A 24999-nucleotide genomic window follows, 5' to 3' on the forward strand; every position below is an offset into this window, starting at 1 on the left:
AGGAAGATTTTAGGGGTCATGAGAACTTCCGGGGATGGTGTAAAGAGGGAGGCTTTGAATAGATTGGGATGGAGGAGGAGCGTGTGTACCTGTGTTAGCCTTAGGCGACTTGTTGCTGTTGTGAGTTGCTAGTAGTGGTAGTCAGTAGACTGTTAAATGAAATCTTCTATTTGGGGGCAATTAAAATTTAGATGACAATATTGTTTATATAGAAAACGTGAACGTCCTGAATTTCCAGTGCTTGCACTTTATATTGGTATGTCTTTCTTGCATTTTAGTATACTGCAAGCCAAACTATTTTCTGGTGCCGGCAAGTGGTTTACTAGTGACATCTATCAAAATCTATCTGTGGGTAATTTTAAATTACATGTTAATACTGTTCACAGCCTATAGAAGTAAATTTTTATTTTATGTAATTCCATTGTATATCCATGACGATGGTATGCACCTCTTCAGCAGACTATAAGTCTAGTTCTATTTTTTTTTTTAAGCAATAATCATGTTTTGTCTGATGGTAACTGGCAAATCGCCTTCAAAGTAATGTTAAGGTTACCAACAGGCTACCATTTCAACAAGACTTTCTTATGGTCTAGAATAAACGATATTTGTAGATTCTGGTAACAAGTGCATTGGCTAGTGTAGAATGACTTTTTAAAACTGTAATTTTTCTAATGATGCAATCATTTTTCTATATAGAAATCTTTTACGCAGAAACAAACCTATAATAGAATAATTTAAAAACCTTGAAAGGCCACTTTGAGGTTATGTCGCTCTTCTTTTAATATTTGCAGCAGTTGATGCTATACTAAGATGTATGGTTATATATATTTTTATATGTATATATATATATATATATATATATATATATATATATATATATATATATATATATATATATATATATATATATATATATATATATATATATATATACTGGCACGTACGCAGGGGGGGAGCCTTCGGGCCCGGGCCCCCCCAAAATTTTGTGAAATGTGTAATTTCCTCATGGTTTCTTAGGATTCCTGGCAAAAGTAGGACATTTATTAAGAATCTAGATACATGTTTGCAGCCTTTTTGGGGGGGATTTTACATCATGCAATTATCCAGTCAGTCACTGCCCAATTATTAACCCATTTTTCTGTCTAACTTTTACCCTCTTTGATGTAATTAGCAATTGTACTGTTATTTTTTTGTAAAGAGAGTGCCTTCCACAGCAAAATAGAATTATCCTTGATATTAGGGCGTTTATCCCCCCCCCCTTTTCAGATAAAGTACAGCTTTTAATGGATCAATTTTGGAAACTATGTTTCATTAAAATCTACGTTTTTATGGCACTTGGTATTAACCAAGTCATATATAGCAATCGCAAATTCTGTCGGTCTGTCTGTCGGTCGGTCAGTCGGTCTGTCGGTCCCGATTTGCTACTTTAGGCACTTCCAGGTAAGCTAGGACGATGAAATTTGGCAGGCGTATCAGGGACCGGACCAGATTAAATTAGAAATAGTCGTTTTCCCGATTTGACCATCTGGGGGGGGGGGCAATGGGGGGCCGGTTAATTCGGAAAAAATAGAAAAAATTAAGTATTTTTAACTTACAAACGGTTGATCAGATCTTAATGAAATTTGATGTTTAGAAGGATATCGTGTCTCAGAGCTGTTGTTTTAAATCCCGACCGGATCTGGTGACATTGGGGGGGAGTTGGGAAGGGAAACCTAAAATCTTGGAAAACACCTAGAGTGGGAAAATGAGCACAAGTCCTAGATACATGATTGACATAACCGGAACGGATCCGCTCTCTTTGGGGTAGTTGGGGGGGGGCTAATTCTGAAAAATTAAAAAATGAGGTATTTTTAGATTACGAACGGGTGATCAGATCTCAAGGAAATTTGGTATTTAGAAGGATATCGTGTCTCAAAGTTCTTATTTTAAATCCTGGTCGGATCTGGTGACATTGGGGGGAGTTTGGGGGGGGAACCTAAAAATCATAGAAAACACTTAGATTGGAGGGATCGAGATGAAACTTGGTGGGAAAATAATCAAAATTCTTAGATACATGATTTATATAATTGGAACAGATCTGCTCTATTGGGGAGGGGGTTTAATTCTGAAAAATTAGAAAAAATGACGTGTTTTTAACTTACGAAGGAGTTTTCGGATCTTCATGAAACTTCATATTTAGATGGACCTCGTAACTCAAGTCTCTTATTTTAAATCTCAACCGGATCCAGCGTCATTGGGGGGGGGTAGTTGGGGGGACCGGAAATCTTAGAAAATACTTAAAGCGGAGAGATCAGGATGAAACTGGATGGGAAAAATAAAAACCTGTCTAAGAAACGTGACTGACATAACCGGACCGGATCTGCTCTCAGTAGTGGAGTTGGGGGGGGGATAATTTGGAAAAATGAGGTAGTTGTAACTTATGAAAGGGTGACCAGATCCTAATGAAATTTGATATTTAGAAGGATTCTGTGCTTTAAAGCTCTAATTTTAAATTTCGACCAGATCCTGTGATATTGGGGGGAATTGAGGGAGAAACCGGAATTCTTGGAAAACATGAAAATTGGGGTATTTTTATCTTACGAATAGGTGATCGGATCTTAATAAAATTTTATATTTAGAGCTCTTATTACAAATCCTGACCAGATATTTTGACATTGGGGGGAGTTGGAGTGGGAAATCTTGGAAAACACTTGGAGTGGAGGAATCGGGATGAAGCTTGGTGGATAGAATAAGCAAAAGTCCCTGATACGTGATTGACGTGACCGTACTGGATTCGCTCTCTTTGGGGGAGTTGGGGGAGGCATTCAGTGATTTGGCGAGTTTGATGCTTCTGGACGTGTTAGGACGATGAAAATTGGTAGGCGTGTCAGGGGGCTGCACCAATTGACTTGATAAAGTTGTTTTCCCATGTTCAACCGTCAGGGAGGCTAAAGGGAGAGGAAAAATTAGAACAAATGAGGTATTTATAACTTACGAGTGGGTGATCGGATGTTAATGAATTTTGATATTTAGAAGGACATCGTGACTCAGAGCTCTTATTTTAAATCCTGACCGGCATTAAGCCTCACCTTTTAAATCAATCTATTGACTCTTAGAATTTTGTTAGAGCTCATACCATATGAGCCCTTGGCTCTTAGCTCTTCTTGCCTCGTCACAAGTGCCATATGAGCTCTTAGCTCTTGTTGCAATAGAAGAACTACCCCCACAGCACCCATATTGCACTGTTAACCCTAAAATTTCCCTTTCAGTGGGATATAATAGATTAAACACTGGTTCTAAATCGCTATGAACATAACCTGAGCCTAAAACGTACTTTTGAGGCTTCAGTCTTCTTCCCCCCATCCGCTACAATATTACGGTTACAATATTATCAAATTTCAAATTTAATATATTATATAAAATTACGAACCTTTTGTTCTATATTGGTTAAATAGTATTTTAATAGCTTCCTATGTTTGGATCCTCCCATCCCCCTCCCCCCACTAAAAATGAATAGTATGGTTTCTGGAAGAACTTGATTAAATCATAGATTCCAATTCCAGATTCCAATCAAGAGATTGATCATATTTAGAAGGATATCGTGTCTCAAAGCTCTTATTTTAAATTCTGATCGGATCTGGTGACATTGGGGGGAGTTTTGGGGGGGAGCCTAAAATCATGGAAAACGCTTAGATTGGAGGGATCGGGATGAAACTTGGTTGGAAAATAAGCAGAATTCTTAGATACTTGATTTACATAATTGAAACAGATCCGCTCTATTGGGGGGGGGGGTGTTTTTAATTCTAAAAAATTAGAAAAATAACGTATTTTTAACTTACGAAGGAGTGTTCGGATCTTCATGAAACTTCATATTTAGAAGGAACTCGTAACTCAGGTCTCTTATTTTAAATCTAAACCGGATCCAGCGTCATTGGGAGGGGGGCAGTCGGGAGGGGGGGGGGAGAGACCGGAAATCTTAGAAAATACTTAAAGCGAAGAGATCAGGATGAAACTGGATGGGAAGAATAAAAACCTGTCTAAGATACGTGACTGACATAACCGGACCGGATCTGCTCTCTTTAAGTGGAGTTGGGGGGGGGGGGTAATTTGGAAAAATGAGGTATTTGTAACTTACGAAAGGGAGACCAGATCTTAATGAAATTTGATATTTAGAAGGATATTGTGCTTTAAAGCTCTAATTTTAAATTCCGACAAGATATTTTTATCTTACGAATAGGTGATCGGATCTTAATGAAATTTGATATTTAGAAGGAATTCATGTCTCAGAGCTCTTATTACAAATCCTGACCAGATCTTTTGACATTGGGGGGAGTTGGAGTGGGAAATCGGGAAAACACTTGGAGTGGAGGAATCGGGATGAAGCTTGGTGGATAAAATAAGCAAATGTCCTCGATACGTGATAAATAAAAAAAAAAACTAGTTTTTTTAACTGCAAGTAAGGAGCGACATTAAAACTTAAACGAAAAGAAATCACCCCGTATATGAAATGGGTTGTCCCCTCCGCAATCCCTCGCTCTTTACGCTAAAGCTTTTAATTGTTTTAAAAAGTAGAATTGTGGCAAAGAGTCAAACTTTAGCGTAAAGAGCGAGGGATTGCGGAGGGGACAACCCAATTCATATACGGAATGATTTCTGTTCGTTTTAAATTTTAATGTCGCTCCTTACTTGCAGTTAAAAAAAAACTAGTTTTTTTTTATTTAATTTCTGAACGTTTTTGAATTAATGCATGTTTGATTTTGGCTCTCCGCACATAAATTATTGAAATGAAATTTGTATATTAATTTTTTTTGGCTAAATGGCTTTCTCTTAGTTTTGATCAGATGATTTTGAGAAATAAGGGATGAGGAAGGAGGCCTAGCTGCCCTCCAATTTTTTGGTTACTTAAAAAGGCTACTAGAACTTTTAATTTTAACGAACGTTTTTATTGGTAAAAATATGCGCAACTTAAGAATTAACTTACGTAACAAACTTTTATATTCTTATATTTTTATTATGTGTACGAGGGGGTTTGTACCCTCGTTAATACCTCGCTCTTTACACTAAATCGTAAGTTTTCTCCCAATTCTTTAAAAATGACCCCTGAATCAAAAAGGCCGTGGAATAAATAGTTGAAATTACTAAAAATACTTTAGCATAATGAGCGAGGTATATGTCTCCTCCTAAATACCTCGCTCTTTATGCTAAAGTATTTTTAGAACCCCTCATATGCGTAATAATCTCTGTTCGTTTTAAATTTCAATGCTATTCCTTACTTTCAACTGAAAGAACGTTTTCATGTTTATTTTTTCATTGTTTTTTTTTTATAGTAATGCTAGAAAATCCTGCACCCTTTTCATTGAATTTTTCTTCCCCCATGACATATTCCTCTAAGGAAATATCCTCCCACATAGCCCCCTCCCATCAATCCCACCCCCCAAATCAAAAAAATCCCCTTGAAAATGTCTGTACACTTCCCAATAACCATTACTATATGTAAACACTGGTCAAAGTTTGTAACTTGCAGCCCCTCCCCCAGGGATTGTGGGGGAGTAAGTCATTCCAAAAGACATAGTTATTATGGTTTTCGACTATTCGGAACAAAATCGCTATCTCAAAATTTTAATCCGTTGACTTCTGGAAAAAAAATGAGCGTGGGATGGGGCCTAGGTGCCCTCCAATTTTTTTGATCACTTGAAAAGGGCACTAGAACTTTTCATATCCGTAAGAATAAGCCCTCTTGTGGCACTCTAGGACCACTTGGTCGATACGATGACCCCTGGGAAAAAGAAAAAAATATATATATAAAAAAAAAAAAATAAACACGCACCCGTGATTTGTCTTCCGGCAAAAAATACGAAATTCCGCATTTTTTTTAGATAGGAGCTTGAAATTTTTTCTATAGGGTTCTCTGATACGCCGAATGCGATGGTGTGATTTTCGTTAAGATTCTATGACTTTTAGGGGATGTTTCTCCCTATTTTCCAAAATAAGACAAATTTTCTCAGGCTCGTAACTTTTGATGAAAAAGACTAAATTAATTGAAAGTTATATATTTAGAATCAGCGTGAAAATTTAATTCTTTTGATGTATCTTTTAGTATCAAAATTCGGTTTTTAGAGTTTCGTTAACTATTGAGCCGGGTCGCTCCTTACTACAGTTCGTTACCATGAACTGTTTGATTGACGTAACCGTACTGGACTCGCTCTCTTTGGGGGAGTTGGGGGGAGGCATTCAGTGATTTGGCGAGTTTGGTGCTTCTGGACGGGTTAGGACGATGAAAATTGGTAGGCGTGTCAGGGAGCTGAACAAATTGACTTGATAAAGTCGTTTTCCCAAATTCGACCATCTGGGGGGCTAAAGGGAGAGGAAAAATTAGAAAAAAATGAGGTATTTATAACTTACGAGTGGGTGATCGGATCTTAATGAATTTTGATATTTAGAAGGACATCGTGACTCAAAGCTCTTATTTTAAATCCTGACCGGCATTAAGCCTCTGATTTTCCTTTTAATCAATCTATTAAACACTGGTTCTAAATCGCTATGAACATAACCTGAGCCTAAAACGTACTTTTGAGGCTTCAGTCTTTCCCCCCCCCCCGATCCGCTACAATATTACAGATTAAAGTTAATCTGTATTTTCCAATATACGTGTTTTTTGCATTGCTAAAAAAAAGTGCTACTTTTTACGTGCCTGTATACTACTTTTTTGCGTACGTGCCTATATATATATATATATATATATATGTTTATATATATATATATATGTATGTATATATATATATATATATATATATATATATATATATATATATATATATATATATATATATATATATATATATATAGGGTGTATCTTGCCCACAAAGAAAAGACACACGGAGGCTGTTCAAAACAACTTTATTTGCGATCAATGATTTTCCAATGTCTTTTTTTTAGAATAAAAATAAATCCTTGAAGAAGTAGGATAAATTGCACTATCCCAATCCCTAGCCAGGTTTTGTTCAGATTTTTTTCTTGAAAGGTGTCATTGTACTTCTCATTGACTTCTTGTGTCTCTTCCTTAAGCATTATAGTTGCTCGGGGTAATTTACATTAAAGTGAACCTTACCTATTTTTCTTGTCCGATCTCCTTTTATAGAACTATCAAAGACAGATTTAGTGGAATATATTTTGTGGGCACGAGGTGGCACGTCTATACTATTTACGTCAAAGATGTCATCAGGTTCAATAAAATAACTTTTTCGTGATGTCCGAATGTGACCAATCTGAAATGATAATAAACGGCTTATTATCGGAAGATGTGGAACTTACTTGGTAGAATGAGAATTTACTAGCACAATATTGGAGTTTATTATCACACAATAGAAAATAGTTGCTGTACATGGCACAAAGGCCCAAATTTATTTCTGAGAGGGGGGGGGGAATTTTCAAAGCACCAAAAGACAAGCAAATTATAACAAAAATATGAGGAAATGAAAAAAGTTAGAAATCCTGACATCAAGTGACGGGCTTTTCGAGGAGGCCTCTTCACACTACGCACTTGATTTTGCCGCACACCATGGTCAATAGGTGGCTTACAGCCAATTCGACTAATTTAAAATTCTAAATCTAATATATACAGGTAATATAGATAGTTAAATCTTAACTCCGCAAAAACACAACTTAATTTTCTCCCCCAAACTATATTTTAACAAATTTTTTTTTTCATTAAAAGAAATACAAAGCTCCCCCTCACTTAGATTTGAAAACATTTTTTTGTATCTTCAGTAAACAGGAAATCACAAAAATTCTGAATTCACATACATTGATGCCACTGTGACTACTTCCTCTAAATAAATGAAAAGCTTCAGTAACGGTGCAAAAACTCATTCTGACCATGTTGGAGGGGACAGGAAACACACCATTCATCAAAGTCTGATCCCCCAAGGGTTGGTCTAACCCAAAAAAGAAGTAGGTTATCAGTTTCTCAAATAGCCACACCCCCCTCCCCCGATGAATACTAATTTGCGTATCTTGTTGAGGCTGAGAAATTTCAGAGCTCTTATTTTAAATCCCAACCGAATCCAGTGACTTTGGAGGGATATGGGGGGGGGGAGGCTAAAATCTTGGAAAACACTTTGAGTGGAGGGATCGGGATGAAACTTGGTGGTAAAAATAATCTTCAGTCCTAGATACGTGACTGAAATAACCGGTACGGATCCGCTCTCTTTGGGGGAGTTGGGGGAGGAGGGTTAATTCTGAAAAATAAAAAAATTAGGTATTTTTAACTTACGAATGAGTGATCAGATCTTAATGAAATTTGATGTTTAGAAGAATATCGTGTCTCAGAGCTCTTATTGTGAATCCCAACCAGGTCCGGTGAAGGGGAAGTTGGGGGGCGGAACCTAAAATATTGGAAAACGCTTAGAGTGGAGGGATCGGGATAAAACTTAGTGGAAAAAATAAGCACAAGTCCTTGATACGGGATTGACATAACCGGAACAGATCCACTCTCTTTGGGGGAGTTGGGGAGGAGGGTTAATTCTAAGAAATTTGAAAAAATGAGGTATTTTTGACTTACGAAAGAGTGATCGTATCTTAATGAAATTTGATATTTAGAAGGACATCGAAACTCAGATCTCTTATTTTAAATTCCGGCCGGATCCAGTCTCATTAGGGGGAGGACCGGAAATCTTGGAAGACGCTCAAAGCGGAGAGATCAGGATGAAACTTGGTGGAAAGAATAAGCACAAGTCCAAGATAGGTGACTGACATAACCAGACCGGATCCGTTCTCTTTGGTGGAGTTGGGGGGGGGGAAGTAATTCAGAAAAATTAGAAAAAATGAGGTATTTGTAACTTACAAGCGGGTTATCATATCTTAATGGAATTTGATATCTAGAAGGATCTTGTGCTTTAGAACTCTCATTTTAAATGTCGACCAGATCCGGCGACATCGAAGGGAGTTGGAGGGGGAAACCGAAATTCTTGGAAACCGTGAAAATCGAGGTATCTTACAAATGGGTGATCGGATCTTAATGAAACTTGATATATAGAAGAATCTTATGTCTCAAATGCTCCTTTTTCAATTCGAATCGGATCTGGGGACATAGAGGGTCTGAGGGGGAAAACAGAAATCTTGGAAACCGGAAATCTTGAAAAACTTAGAGTGGAGAGATCGGGATGAAACTTGATGGGAAAAATAAGTATAAGTGATAGATACAAGATTGACATAATTGGTACGGATCCGTTCTCTTTGAGGGAGCTGGGGGTTGCTAATTTGGAAAAATCAGAAAAATTGAGGTATTCTTAACTTAAGAACGGATGACAGGATCTTAATGAAATTTTATATTTAGAAGGAACTCATGTCTTAGAGCTCTTATTTCAAATCCCGACCAGATCTTTGGACATTGGGGGGAGTTGGAGGGTGAAACTGGAAATCTTGGAAAACCCTAATAAATGTCGTACATACGTGATTGACGCAACCGGACTGCATCCGCTCTTTTTGGTGGAGTTAGGTGGTGGGGCTCAGTGCTTTGGCGAGTTTGCTGCTTCTGGACGTGCTAGGACGATGACAATTGGTAGGCGTGTCAGGGAGCTGCACAAATTGACTTGATAAAGTCGTTTTTCCAGATTTGACTATAGGGGGGGGGGCTGAAGGGAGAGGAAAAATCCAGCAAATTGAGGTATTTTTAACTTACAAGTGGGTGATCGGATCTTAATATATTTTGATATTTAGAAGACCTCGTGACTCAGAGCTCTTACTTTAAATCCCGACCAACATTAACCCTCTGATTTTCCTTTTAAAGCAATCTATTGATTCTTAGAATTTTGCTAGAGCTCATACCATATGAGCTCTTGGCTTTTGGCTCTTCCGACTTCGTCACAAGTGCCATATGAGCTCTTAGCTCTTGTTCTTTCTATTTTGCTCATGGCTGTGAGATTCAGTTGAAGATTCCAGACTTTATTTTTAGGGGGGGGCTTAGAGCTCAGTACATAAGGGAAAGAGGCAAACAATTTTTACTTCCCTCAAAACAGAGCATGTACTACGGGCATTTTTTGCCAGTCATGTGACATGGTCTTCGGCTAGTCAACAGATGAAAGAAGAACCCTATACATGGAGGACAGATCACTCTTTCTAAGCTTAAATTGGTGCTATTGATACTGAGTTGCCACTTTATTTTAATGATAAAAACTAATCGTGCATATCTGTCACAACATACATCCAAAATATAATTTTATAATAAGCATGGCTGTGAAGCAACGGTGCCCATAATTACAGATTAACCGCATATTAAAATGATCGCCAGGATTCGTTAAACAGACTAGCTAAGGAAAAATAAAATCTATGTTACATTCCATAATAAAATTCACTTTCTAAGATAATTATCATAGCAGTGCCTTTGTTCCTAGGTAAAACTGGCACCTTATAAACTGACTGTGAAAATGCTAAATCAAATTATTACTATGCCCTGTAGGAACATAGTCTTAAAATGTCCTAGGGTTACACGGTGGATTCTGGGGTGCAAAATTACCCTGTTTCATAGCCGTTTCCCAATTCAAACTTAACTAAGAAAATTTCCAAGAAAAACAAAACACGTTAAGTTTCCACTTTTTTTTGGTTTTAACAGAAATATTTCCGGCCTATTTGAATTTTTTGAACAAGGTGTCTAGCCATTTCGTGAAAGGATCAGAAAATATAAGCGCTTGTATAGAGTCTAAAAATGGAAGCACTTGACATTTTTCTATGGACTTAAGTGGAAATTTTCAGTAGGTATTATCGCACATACATTACATAAATATGTATTTTCTACCAAAACTTTATTTATCCAATTATCCAATCTTGGCATTTGTGTTGAGATCAGTGGGGGCTCCGTTGTCTACTCAAATTTTATATATTTGACAAAAAGTTTCATAAGTTTTTGCTGGTTTGATGTCCTCCTCTCTTGAAGTAAATGCCAGCGTACCGGAATAAACTGGGTACTGGGAAAGCTAAATGAAGACCCACAAAGGGAATGGTCTTAGAAAACACAGCAATGAACAGTTAGATGTACTTATTGTGATACTAGTAACTACATATTTATGTAATACCTGTGCTAGGAAATAAATCACACTTTCTGAAAGAAATTTTAGTTTTTGGTGCATCCTGATTTTGCGCCTACTGATAAGTCGTATTTCTATCTTGAGTTTTATGGATAGGCTGTAAATTGTAAATCCCGTTTTCTTATGCCCAGGGGAGAAATTAATTTTCTCGCCGCTTAAATATGTAATTCTCTTTCCAATATCTCCGTAAAATATTGGATGGTAACCGAACTTAAGACGAGTTTGCACTACTGTGTAGCCGTATTAGTCTACTTAATGTTGATTTTATCAAACATTCCTTGGTAACGGAATGTAAGTAAGGAGTGATGCAGCTCAATAGTTACCGAAACTCTAAAAAACAAAATCTTAATATCAAACAGTTCGTGGTAACGAACTGTAGTAAGGAGCGACCCGGCTCAATAGTAACCAACAGTCTAAAAAATGGAATTTTGGTACCAATAACTACATCAAAAGAACCGCATTTTAATGCTGATTTTAAATATATAAGTTTCATCAAGTTTAGTCTTAACCATAAAAAGTTATGACCCTGAGAAAACTTGCGTTATTTTAGAAAATAGGGGGAAACACCCCCTAAAAGTCATACAATCCTAAGGAAAATCACACCATCAGATTCAGCGTATCAGAGACCCCTACTGTAGAAGTTTCAAGCTCCTATCTACAAAAATGTGGAATTTTATATTTTTTGCCAGAAGGCAGATCACGGATGCGTGTTTATTTGTTTTTTTGTTTATTTGTTTGTTTTTTTTTTCCCAGGGGTGATTGTATCGACCCAGTTGTCCTAGGATGTTGCGAGAGGGCTCATTCTAACCGAAATGAAAAGTTCTAGTGCTCTTTTTAAGTGACCGAAAAAAATTGGAGGGTACCTAGGCCCCCTCCCACGCTAATTATTTTCCCAAAGTCAACGGATCAAAATTCTGAGATAGCCATTTTATTCAGCGTAGTCGAAAAACGTAAGCACAGCGCAGTACTTACATATAGTAATGGTTATTGGGAAGTGTACAGGCGTTTTCAGGAGGATTTTTTGGTTGGAGGCAGGGGTTGAGAAGAGGGGAATATGCTGGGGGAACTTTCCATCGAGTTGTCATGGGGGAAGAAAATTTCCCTGAAGGGAGCGCAGGATTTACTAGCATTACTTAAAAAAAAACAATGAAAAAGTTTTTTTTTCAGCTGGAAGTAAGCAGCAGCATTAAAACTTAAAACGAACAGAAATTATTACCCATATGAGGGGCTCACCTCCTCCTAATACCTCGCTCTTTACGCCAAAGTATTTTTAGTAATTTCAACTATTTATTCTGCGGCTTTTGTGATTCAGGGGTCATTCTTAATGAATTGGGACAAATTTTAAGCTTTAGTGTAAAGAGCGAGGTACTGACGAGGGGGCGAACCTCCTCATATATGTAATAAAAACATAAGAATACAAAAGTTCTTTATGTAAGCTGATTTATAAGTTACGTATATCTTTTACTTATAAAAAGATTCGTAAAAAATTAAAAGTTCTAGTTGCCTTTTTAATTAACCGAAAATCGGAGGGCAACTAGGCTTCCTCCCCCGCTCTTTTTTTCTCAAAACCATTCGATCAAAATTATGAGAAAGCCTTTTAGACAAAAAAAAATATACAAATTTCGTTTTAATTATTCCTCTGCGGAGAGCCAAAATCGAAACATGCATTGATTCAAAAACGTTCAGAAATTAAATAAAAAAAAACAAGTTTTTTAAATGAAAGTAAGGAGCGACATTAAAACTTAAAACGAACAGAAATTACTCCGTATATGAAAGGGGCTTTTTCTTCTCAACGCCCCGCTCTTTACGCTAAAGTTTTTTACTGTTTTAAAATGTAGAGTTAAGAGAAAGAGTCAAACTTTAGCGTAAAGAGCGGGGCGTTGAGAAGGAAAAGCCCCTTTCATATACGGAGTAATTTCTGTTCGTTTTAAGTTTTACTGTCGCTCCTTACTTTCATTTAAAAAGCTTGTTTTTTTTATTTAATCAATTACATGAAACGACTTGCTTACTATGCTGATTCCAAATATATAAGATTCATTAAGTTTATTTTTACCCATAAAAAGATAAGAACTTCAGAGAATTTGCCGGATTTTCGAAAAAAGAGAGAAACACACTTAAAAAACATCAAATCTTAATGAAAATCACAGCATCAGATTCAGCGTATCAGAGAACAATACCGCAAAGGTTTCATGCTGAGGTTACAAAAATATGGAATTTTGTATTTTTTACCAGAAGAAAGATCAGGGATGCGTGTTTACTTATTTATTTTTGTATGTTTCTTTGTTATTCCCCTAAGAGGATTGTATTGAACTAATGGTTCTAGGAGATCGGCAAAAGGCTCGTTGGAACGGGAATTAAGAGTTCTAGTGCCCTTTTTAAGAGACCGAAAGATTGGAGATCAGCAAGTTCTCCTCCCCCAAGCTTCCTCCCCCAAAGTCAGCGAGGGACCAAATTTCCACTGAAGGGGAAATTTCCAAGGAAAATTTTCCACGGAGGGACATTTCTGGCTTGATATGGAAAACAAGCAGAAATTAAGGTCTTTTTCATATGAAAGTGTGCTAAGAAGAACTTTTCAGGTAAAATCGTGTGCAACAAATTTTTTCGGAAATTTTCAGCTAGAGTGGAATTGTCAGGGATGAATTTTTCTGGCAGGAAAATATCCTGCGCAGAATTTTCCAAAGAAGGAAGAAATTTTCAGTGGAGGAGGAGCCGGATTTCCCGACATTACTTGAAAAATGATCAAAAATTAAACATAAAACAAGTTTTCAACTGAAAGTAAAGATGTGACATTAAAACGTGAAACGAACACAAATTATCATGTAATGGAGAGATGTTGTTCCCTCCTCAATACCTCACTCTTTGCACTAAAATTTGGCCTTTTGCTCCAATTCTCTAAGAACGACTCCTGAAACACAAGGGCCGTTTAATTAGAACAATTTGAGCTTTTTTGAAAGCATTAAAATCTTTAGCGTGAAGAGCAAGGCATTGAGGAAAGTACAACACCCCTCCTCTATGTAAGTTTCGTTTGTTTGAAAGTTTTGAAGTTATTCCTTACTTTCATTGAAAATCTAATTTTTTTTTATTTAATGAAAATACATGTTCAAGAATGTTGTTGCTTGTTGATTTTTGTTGCTGATCTATTACACTGCTGATTTTTTTTTATTATTCTATCTTCTCCTGTACTCCTTTTTGCAAATAAAAAAGAAATCGTTATTAATTTTTACGCTTAATTCACTGAGGCATAGCTTGTTTTTTAATGGAATTTCATTATTTGAAATGATTGATTTTTAAAACAGAAACGATTTTTTTTAGAATTGCTCCCTAATAAAATTAGATGAGATAGGGAATAGAAAATAGACCCTCGATGAGATTGCAAAGCAATAAATCTTTATGGTCCCCTCTTTGATGGCTAAGTAAATGTCAAATGTGACTGTTGAGTGCTTCTCAAAATTTCTTAGACAAATTAATTTAAAAAACATTCTCCCCTAAAACAGTTTTTGAAAGATAACTAAAGAGTGGAATCAAAACCTAAATAAGATATTTATTGAATTAATAGATAACAAAACCATTTCAATTAAAAGACAACTAAAAACTAATATAACAAACGTTGAAAAAAAACATCAAAAGAAAATCTAAGATCTATCAAAACCATAAGCAAGTATCAAAAAAGTCATAAACAAATTATAATAATATTATTTCAAATTGTTACACAAAATTATATATAATCGAATATTTTGACTGAATATTGCAATTCAGCATTTTATATCTTAAGCATATAAACTGGGAAAGACTACAAATATTTTCACGACTAATCCATAACAAAATCATGCCAACAAAAAAGAGAAATAATTACTGCTATAAGGCTTTTGCTTCTTTAGTCCTTTTTATTTATTAAAAGCAACATTGAAGCCTAAAACAAGCAGGGATTGATTTCCTTAAAAAGTCAAACTATAATTGACAGAAATCATTATGTATGAATCAATGAAACTTAAACGGAAAATAAAACAAGAGCTAAGAGCTCATATGGCACTCGTGACGAGGCAAGAAGAGCTAAGAGCCAAGAGATCATATGGTATGAGCTCTAGCAAAATTCTATAAATCAAAAGATTGATTTAAAAAGGAAAATAAGAGGCTTAATGCCGGTCAAGATTTAAAATAAGAGCTCTGAGTCACAAAGTCCTTCTAAATATCAAAATTCATTAAGATCCGATCACCCACTCGTAAGTTATAAATACCTAATTTTTTCTAATTTTTCCTCTCCCTTTTGACCCCAGATGGTCGAATCTGGGAAAACGACTTTATCAAGTTAAATTGTGAAACTCCCTGACACGCCTACCAATTTTCATCGTTTTAGCACGTCCAGAAGCACCAAACTCGCCAAATCACTGATCCCCTCCCCTCAACTCCCCCCAAAAAAAGCGAATCCAGTATGGTTCAGTCAATCACGTATCAAGGACATTTGTTTGTTCTATCCACCAAGCTTCATCCCGATTCCTACACTCCAAGTGTTTTTCCAAGATTTCCCCCTCCAACTCCCCCCAATGTCAAAAGATCTGGTCAGGATTTGAAATAAGAGCTCTGAGACATGAATTCCTTCTAAATATCAAATTTCATTACGATCCGATCACCTGTTCGTAAAAAAAAATACCCCAATTTTCACGTTTTCCAAGAATTCCGGTTTCCCCCTCAAACTCCCCCGAATGTCACAGGATCTGATCGGTATTTAAAATTAGAGCTTTAAAGCGCAAGATCCTTCTAAATATCAAATTTGATTAAGATCTGGTCACCCTTTCGTAAGTTACAAATGCCTCAATTTTCAAAATTACCCCCCCCCCCAACTCCACCAAAAAGAGCAGATCCGGTCCAGTTATGTCAGTCACGTATATTAGACAGGTTTTGATTCTTCACATCCAGTTTCATCCTGATCTCACCTCTTTATTTTCTAAGATTTCTGGTTCCCCTCAACTGCCCCCTCAAATTACACTGGATCCGGTTGAGATTTAAAATAAGAGATCTGAGTTACGAGATCCTTCTAAATATAAAGTTTCAGGAAGATCCGATCACTCCTTCGTAAGTTAAAAATACGTCATTTTTTCTTATTTTTCAGAATTACTCCCCCCCCCCCCGCAATTGAGCGGATCCGTTCCAATTATGTAAATCACGTATGCAAGACTTCTACTTATTTTTCCAACCAAGTTTCATCCCAATCCCTCCAATCTAAGCGTTTTCCATCATTTTAGGTTTCCCCACCCCAAACTTCCCCCAATGTCACCAGATCCGGTCAGGATTTAAAATAAGAGCTTTGAGACACGATATCCTTCTAATATCAAATTTCATGGAGATCCAATCACCCGTTCGTAAGTTAAAAATACCTCCTTTTATCTAATTTTTCAGAATTAACCCAATCCCCGAACTACCCCAAAGAGAGCGGATCCGTTCTGGTTATGTTAATCAAGTATCTAGGACTCGTGTTTTTTTCTCCACCAAGTTTCATCCCGATCCCTCCACTCTAAGTGTTTTCCGAGTTTTAGGTTTCCCCCTCCCAACTCCCCCCCCCCAATGTCACCAGATCCGGTCGGGTTTAAAATAAGAGCTCTGAGCCACGATATCCTTCTAAATATCAAATTTCATTGATATCCGATCATCCGTTCGTTAGTTAAAAATACCTCATTTTTTTCAATTTTTCAGAAATACTCCCCCCCCAACTACCCCAAAGAGAGCGGATCCGTTCCGTTTATGTCAATCATCTATCTAGGACTTGTGTTTAATTTTCCCACCATGTTTCATCCCGATCCCTCCACTCTAAGTGTTTTCCAAGTTTTAGGTTTCCCCCTCCCAACTCCCCGCCCCCATCACCAGATCAGGTCGAGATTTAAAATAAGAGCTCTAAGACACGATATCCTTCTAAACATCAAATTTCATTGAGATCCGATCACCCGTTCGTAAGTTGAAAATACCTCATTTTTCTAATTTTTAAGAATTACTCCCCCCCACCAAAAAAAAACTACCCCAAAGAGAACGAATCAGTTCTGATTTTGTCAATCATGTATCTGGGACTTGCGCTTATTTTTCCCATCAAGTTTCATCCCGATCCCTCCACTCTAAGTGTTTTCCAAGATTTTAGGTTTCCCCCCTCCAACTCCCCCAATGTCATCAGACCCGGTCGGGATTTAAAATAAGAGCTCTGAGACACAATATCATTCCAAACATCGAATTTCATTAAGATCCAATCACCCGCTCATAAGTTAAAAATACTTCATTTTTTCTATTTTTTCCGAATTAACCGCCCCCCCCCCCAGATGGTCAAATCGGGAAAACGACTATTTCTAATTTAATCAGGTCCGGTCCCTGATACGCTTGCCAAATTTCAACGTCCTGGCTTACCTGGAAGTGCCTAAAGTAGCAAAACCGGGACTTTAGGTTTTCCCCCTCCAACTCCCCCCAATGTCATCAGATCCTGTCGGGATTTAAAATAATAGCTCTGAGACACAATATCATTCCAAACATCAAATTTCATTAAGATCCAATCACCCGCTCATAAGTTAAAAATACTTCATTTTTTCTTTTTTTGCGAATTAACCGGGCCCCCACTCCCCCCCCCCCAGATAGTCAAATCGGTAAAACAACTATTTCTAATTTAATCTGGTCCGGTCCCTGATACGCTTGCCAAATGTCATCGTCCTAGCTTACCTGAAAGTGCCTAAAGTAGCAAAACCGGGACCGACAGACAGACCGACAGACAGACAGACCGACAGACAGAGAGACAGACAGACCGACAGAATTGGCGATTGCTATATGTCACTTGGTTAATACCAAGTGCCATAATAAATAGTCGTGTAGAGCAGAAATTATCAAAAACAATAAGAGTGTCTAGAAGAAAATTTGAATGCTAATCAAGTTGATAGGAAAGAAAAACTAAATCTCTTAGAACTAAATTATTTGTTGAATTTCAATTTAGTTTTGCTATTTCAAAATAACACTTTTTTGTATTTTTTTTTCTTTTAATTCTATTTAATTCAGAAGTGCTGAAAATGATGCCCGAATAAAACAAAGAGAAAACAGGCAATCTTACATGGAGCTTATAGCACAAAACCTATATGGTAGATCGTAAAGAAAAATGGATGTAGCTCACTTTTTATCTTCTTCCCCCTAAACACATAATGCAAACCCCCTTGCTCCCTGACACTCCCTGAAAGTTTCAACTTGATCCTCCCAGCCGGTCCCAAGATGTTGCATGTGCACTATTTTGATAATCTTGGTACACTTAATTTACGATTAAATAAAAAAAAAAACAAGTTTTTTTAACTGAAAATAAGGAGCCACATTAAAACTGAAAACGAACAGAAATTATTCCATATATGAAAGGAGCTGTCACCTCCTCAACGCCCCGCACTTTACGCTAAAGTTTTTTTATTGTTTTAAAAAGTAGAGTTGTGAGAAAGAGTCAAACTTTAGCATAAAGAGCGGGGCATTGAGGAGGGGACAATCCCTTTCATATACGGGATAATTTCTGTTAGTTTTAAGTCTTCATGTCACTCCTTAGTTTCAGTTAGAAAAACTTATTTAATTTCTGATTTTTTTTTAATTAATGCAGGTTTTGATTTTGGCTCACCGTAGGGCTAACAAGAATTACTAAAACTAAATTTGCATATTATTATTTTTTTTGGCTAAATAGCTTTGTAAGAGTTTTTATCGGACGAGTTTGAGAAAAAAGGGACGGAGGGGGGCCTAGTTGGCCTCCAATTTCTTTGGTTACTTAGAAAGTCCACAAGAGCTTTTAATTTTATTTTCAAACGTTTTTATTGGTAATAAATATACTTACCTTACAGATTAACCTACGTAACAAATTTCTCTATTCGTATATTCTTGTTGCGTATATGAGGGGTTTCGTCTCCTTGTAAATACCTCGCTTTTTACACTGAAGTTCAAGTTTGTTCACATTATTAAGAATGACCCCTGAATCACAAAATCCGTAGAATTAGAATAAAATGCTCTTTTAAAACTACAAAGAATACTTTAGCGTGAAGAGGGAGGTATTGGAGAGGGGACAAACCCCGCCATATACGTAATAATTTATGTTCGTTTTAAGTTTGAATATTGCTCCTTACTTTCAGTTGAAAAAACTTGTTTGTTTTTTTTACTCAATTTCTGAACGTGTTTGAATTAATGCAGGTTTGGAATTTGGCTCATTAATTTTACTTTTTTGGCTAAATGTCTTTCTCAAAGTTTTTATCGGACGATTTTGAGAAAACAGGGGCGGGGAGGGGGCCTAGTTACCCTCCAATTTTTTTGGTTGCTTAAAAAGACCACTAGAACTTTTAATTTTATTTACGAACGTTTTTATTAGTAATAAATACATGTAACTTACAAATTAACTTACGTAGCGAACTTATATATTCGTATATTTTTATCACGTATATGAGGGGTTTCTCCCCCTCGTCAATACTTCATTCTTTACACTAAAGTTCGAATTTCGTTCCAGTTCTTTAAGAATGACCCCTGAATCACAAATGCCGTTTCATTAGAATAAAATGCTCTTTTGAAATTACTAACAAATACTTTTGTGTAAGGAGTGAGATATTGAGGAGGGGGCGAATCCCCTTTTGTATATTATAATTTCTGTTTGTTTTAAGTTTGAATGTTGCTCCTTACTTTCAGTTGAAACAAAACTTTTTTAATGTAATCTCTCATCGTATTTTTTAGTAACGCAGGAAAATCCAGCGCCCCTTTCATGGAAAATCACTTCCCACATGATAAATTCCTTCATCATTCTCTCACATATTCCTTTCCCCCGACTATCCCCCTACGAAAAAATCCCCCTGAAAACGTCAGTATACTTCTCAATAACCAATACTACATGTAAAGAACGGGCAAAGCTCATAACTTGCAACCTTTCCCCTGAGGACTGTGGGGGATTAAGTCGACCTCAAAGACATAGTTATTAGATTTTTCGAACATTATGAACAAAATGGCTATCTCAAAATTTTGACCTGGTGACTTTGGGAAAAATGAGCGTAGGAAGGGGTCTAGTTGTCCTCCAATTTTTTTAATCACTTAAAAAGGGCACTAGAACTTACAATTTCCATTAGAATGAGATATTTGCAACATTCTGGGACTGGGTCGATACGACCACCCCTGGGAAAAAACTCAAATAAACACGCATCCGAGATCTTTCTTCTGGCAAAAAATATAAAATTCCACATTTTTGCAGATAAGAGCTTGAAACCTCTACAGTAAGGTTCTCTGGTACGCTGAATCTGATGGTGTGATTTTCATTGATATTCTTTGACTTTTAAGGGGAGCTTCCATCTCTTTTCGAAAATAATACAAATTTTCTAAGGCTCATAACTTTTGATGGGTAAGACTAAACTTTATGAAACTTGATATTTAAAATCAGCGTAAAATTCGATTCTTTTGATGTATGTATTGGTATCAAAATTCCGTTTTTAAGAGTTTCGGTAACTATTGATCTGGGTCGCTCCTTACTACAGTTTGTTACACGAACTGTTTGATTTACCTTGCTAATTCACAGCACGAAATTAATTTCCATATAGGGGGCCATAGAGTAGAAACTTATAGGTAGAATGGAGGCTGAATCACCCTTGCTGATATTCCCTGAAAATTACAGTTCAATATCTTAAGCCATTCCAAATTTTACCGATACACAATTTGAATGAACTATGTGCATATTCTGTCTTTTGATGTACCTAACTATCTCACAGTACAATGATTCTAGATCCCACAGCGGCTCATGGCGTAAGACTTTTAGACAGGTAAGAGACAAAAGCACTTTTGGTATCCCCCTCTGCCCCCTTTTGTAACTCCAACTAGAGGTCTCTTCAACTTTTGCTGAAAGCTCCAACTTGGTAGACATACCCCAAGCCATTACCGAGATATTGACGGCGCGCAGTTATGATGGCCACATAGTATCAGTCCACATAGTATTTTTCAATATATTTTGCCACTCCACCGTTAACAGATTCAATGCCCCACGGAATAACACAAACTCATTTTGGGCAGAATGGTGATGAAAAAATTTGTCCTAATCTCCTCCCCTAAACACTAAATTAGAAGCATCCTTACCCCCATTATTACTGCCTAAAAGTTTTCGTTTTCGAGTCCCTCGAACATATTTTCTGGAAATATTTTGGAAACGTTATTTCTATAAACTGTAAGCGCAAACGTATAAACTGGATATTTAATTTCTATAATACATAGTGTCTTCATTTGCCTCACTACCTCAGATTTTCACAGAAGCCCCACATGGCTTCTGTCATTTTTTTGGGATTAGGTTAAGAAGAAAGGAATAGGTTGGCAATTTTAAACAGCAATTGCCGATTGGATATAGCAAATCCACGGATGTAAATCCACGTGTGAATTGAAAATGCACCATGCACTGAGGTTTTGTTGGAAGCAAATATTCTTCGGCTTTTTTGACCCTCTCATCTCGTCCCTCAAATACAAAATTAGGAGTACCCTTGTCCTCATTATTAGTACCTAAAAGTTTTCGATTTGATCCGCTTTAACATATTTTCTGGAAATATGTTCCAGGGCAGTGGATTTCATCAACTAGCTGGTCATTTTATCAAGTTATTTGGGTGGTACTGCAATTAAAGACACTTCATCTTTGTTATTAGCGACTGCGACGGATCTTTCTTTCATTGACTTAACGATATACATTAAATTTGAGGTGTTTTTACGTTTGAGTTTACGATGAGCTATATTAACTAATTACGAGGTTGCATGACCAGAGACCCTTCTTTTCGTTTAATTGTGTTTAGCTGTACTTCCTGTCTTGGGTGAATGGGTGGATGGGTAGGGACAAGCACTCACAGTCTGAATTGCTAAGGTAGGAAAATGGGTTTTTTTTCTCGCCGAATAATTACCTTTTAACACATTGTATTTCCATCAGCCCATTTACGCTAATAAAACAAAGTTTGAGCTAATAAATTCTGGGGGTTCACGCCACCATTTTACTGACTGGCTGAAAACGTTAAGGGGCAGGGGTTCAAGCAGGAACGGTGGGAAACCCCTATGGGTTTTAGTACTGAATAAAAAAAATATAGCCTAGTAAAAAAGCTCTATTTCAGTTTGAAGAATTTATGCAGTTTTAATTACCAATGCCTTTTAATCCGCTAGAAGTCATAGCTCTCACCAGATACTTAAAGAAAGGATGCCTGGTTACTCACCACTCTTAAAAAAATGTCTAGCTGTAAATTAATTATACCGATTATACGGATACTATACTGATTATACCGTACTATACCGAATTATACCGATTATCCCGAATTATACCATATTATATCGATTCTCAAGTAAATTTTATCTTTGGCAACTCCCAATCTACTGTCCATAACCTTAGCGAAGCTCGTAAAACTTTACGCTATACATGAAGTGGTATGATTTTTTTTTCCTGGACCCTTCAGGTTTTCAATGATCACATTGATCTTTGTCAAACTGTGAGAACTTCTGTTAATTATAAATGAAAACAAATTGCCATTGGTCTTTGTTAACTGAATTTATTTTTATTTAGAATTGATATATACAAATGTGACGTCTGTGACTGTAGTGATGACGAGAACTACTTTCATTATCTTTTTGACTGTAAACTTTATAAAATAAAAGAAGTGAAATTCAAATTAAATTTCAAAATTTTGGAATTCTGGTATATTTAATAATAATTTTATTTGGTTTTATTAAAGAGGTTTGGAATGTAGTTGGTGTTGCGAGAGCAACACTTTGGTTTTGTCCCGTTTTTTTTATGACACTTGGTATTAACCAAATGACATATAGCAACCGCAAATTCTGTCGGTCTGTCGGTCTGTTTGTCTGTCGGTCCCGGTTTTGCTACTTTAGGCATTTCCAGGTAAGCTAGGTCGATGAAGTTTGGCAGGCGTATCAGGAACCGGACTAGATTAAATTAGAAATAGTCGTTTTCCCAATTTGACCATCTGGGGGGAGTGGGGGCCCATTAATTCGGAATAAATAGAAAAATTAAAGTATTTTTAACTTACGAGCGGTTGATCAGACCTTAATGAAATTTGATGTTTGGAAGGATATCATGTCTCAGAGCTGTTATTTTAAATCCCGACCGGATCTGGTGACATTGGAGGGGGGGGGAGGGGGAAACCTAAAATTTTAGAAAACACTTAGAGTGGAGGGATCGGGATGAAACTTGGTGGGAAAAATAAGCACAAGTCCTAGATAAATGATTGACATACCCGGAACGGATCCGCTCTCCTTGGGGTAGTTGGGGGGGGGGTTAATTCTGAAAAATTAGAAAAATGAGGTATTTTTAACTGACGAACGGGTGATTGGATCTCAATGAAATTTGATTTTTAGAAGGATATCGTGTCTCAAGGCTCTTATTTTAAATCCCGACTGGATCTGATGACATTGGGGGGAGTTTGGGGTGGGGGAACCTAAAATCATGGAAAACACTTAGATTGGAGGGATCGGGATGAAACTTGGTGGGAAAAATAAGCAGAAGTCTTAGATACGTTATTTACATAATTGGAACGGATCCGCTCTATTGGGGGGGGGGTTAATTGGGAAAAAATAGAAAAAATGACGTATTTTTAACTTACGAAGGACTGATAGGATCTTCATGAAACTTCATATGTAGAAGGAGCTCGTAACTCAAATCTCTTATTTTAAATCTCAACCGGATCCAGCGTTATTGGGGGGGGGGGCAGTTGGGGGGACCGGAAATCTTAGAAAATGTTTAAAGCGGAGAGATCAGGATGAAAATGGATGGGAAGAATAAAAACCTGTCTAAGATACGTGGCTGACATCCGGACCGGATCTGCTCTCTTTGGTGGAGTTGGGGGAGAGGTAATTTTGAAAATTGAGGTATTTGTAACTTACGAAAGGGTGACCAGATCTTAATGAAATTTGATATTTAGAAGGATCTAGTGCTTTAAAGCTCTAATTTTAAATTCCGACCAGATCCTGTGACATTGGGGGTAGTTGGAGGGGGAGACTGGAATTCTTGGAAAACGTGAAAATTGGGGTATTTTTATCTTACGAATAGGTGATCGGATCTTAATGAAATTTGATATTTATAAGGAATTCATGTCTCAAAGCTCTCATTTCAAATCCCGACCAGATCTTTTGACATTGACGGGTATTGGAGGGGGAAATCTTGGTAAACACTTGGAGTGGAGGAATCGGGATGAAGCTTGGTGGATAGAATAAGAAAATGTCCTTGATACGTGATTGACGTAACCATACTGTATTTGCTCTCTTTGGGGGATTTGGGGGGAGGGGTTCACTGATTTGGCGAGTTTGGTGCTTCTGAACATGCTAGGACGATGACAATTGGTAGGCATGTCAGGGAGCTGCAAAAATTGACTTGATAAAGTCGTTTCCCAGATTCGACCATCGGGGGGGGGGGGCTAAAGGGAGATGAAAAATTAGAAAAAAATAGGCATTTATAACTTACGAGTGGGTGATCGGATCTTAATGAATTTTGATATTTAGAAGGACATCGTGACTCAGAGCTCTTATTTTAAATCCTGACCGGCATTAAGCCTCTGATTTTCCTTTTAAATCAATCTATTGATTCTTAGAATTTTGTTAGGGCTCATACCATATGAGCTCTTTGCTCTTAGCTCTCCTTTCCTCGTCACAAGTGCCATATGAGCTCTTAGCTCTTGTTTCTTTTTCCTATGCCGCCCATCTCAGCTTATTCCCGGAAACGGGTAAGGATCTAACCTGTGCGGTTTTTACGGAAAGTGTGGACCTCAGGCCGGATTGATGAATGTGACATTACATTTTGGAAAGCTCCGCAGAACTCTTGCCGTGGGTCAAAAAGGATGGTTTTTGCTTGTCCACGAGCCAGAGCCTATGGTGTGCGAGGTGAAGTGGAGTTATATAGCCTATGTCAGAGAGGAGTATCTGAAGTTGTGCAGCAAAGCTTTCCTTTCATCAAACCATG

At 37.1% G+C, this 24999-nt stretch overlaps 1 protein-coding gene across 7 annotated transcripts in view; it reads right to left on the reverse strand.

Moving 5' to 3' along the window:
• Positions 1 to 24999, reverse strand: part of LOC136031369 (A disintegrin and metalloproteinase with thrombospondin motifs 9-like) — a 466037-nt gene that overhangs the window by 367115 nt on the left and 73923 nt on the right. For all 7 annotated transcript variants that reach the window (XM_065710922.1, XM_065710894.1, XM_065710885.1 and 4 more), the window contains one exon: positions 7088 to 7244. In XM_065710922.1, the coding sequence (XP_065566994.1) occupies positions 7088 to 7244 (157 nt within the window). The remainder of the gene's footprint in view (positions 1 to 7087; positions 7245 to 24999) is intronic.

This window comes from Artemia franciscana, chromosome 1 (genome assembly GCF_032884065.1).
Source record: "Artemia franciscana chromosome 1, ASM3288406v1, whole genome shotgun sequence".
Taxonomy (NCBI): Eukaryota; Metazoa; Arthropoda; class Branchiopoda; order Anostraca; family Artemiidae; genus Artemia; species Artemia franciscana.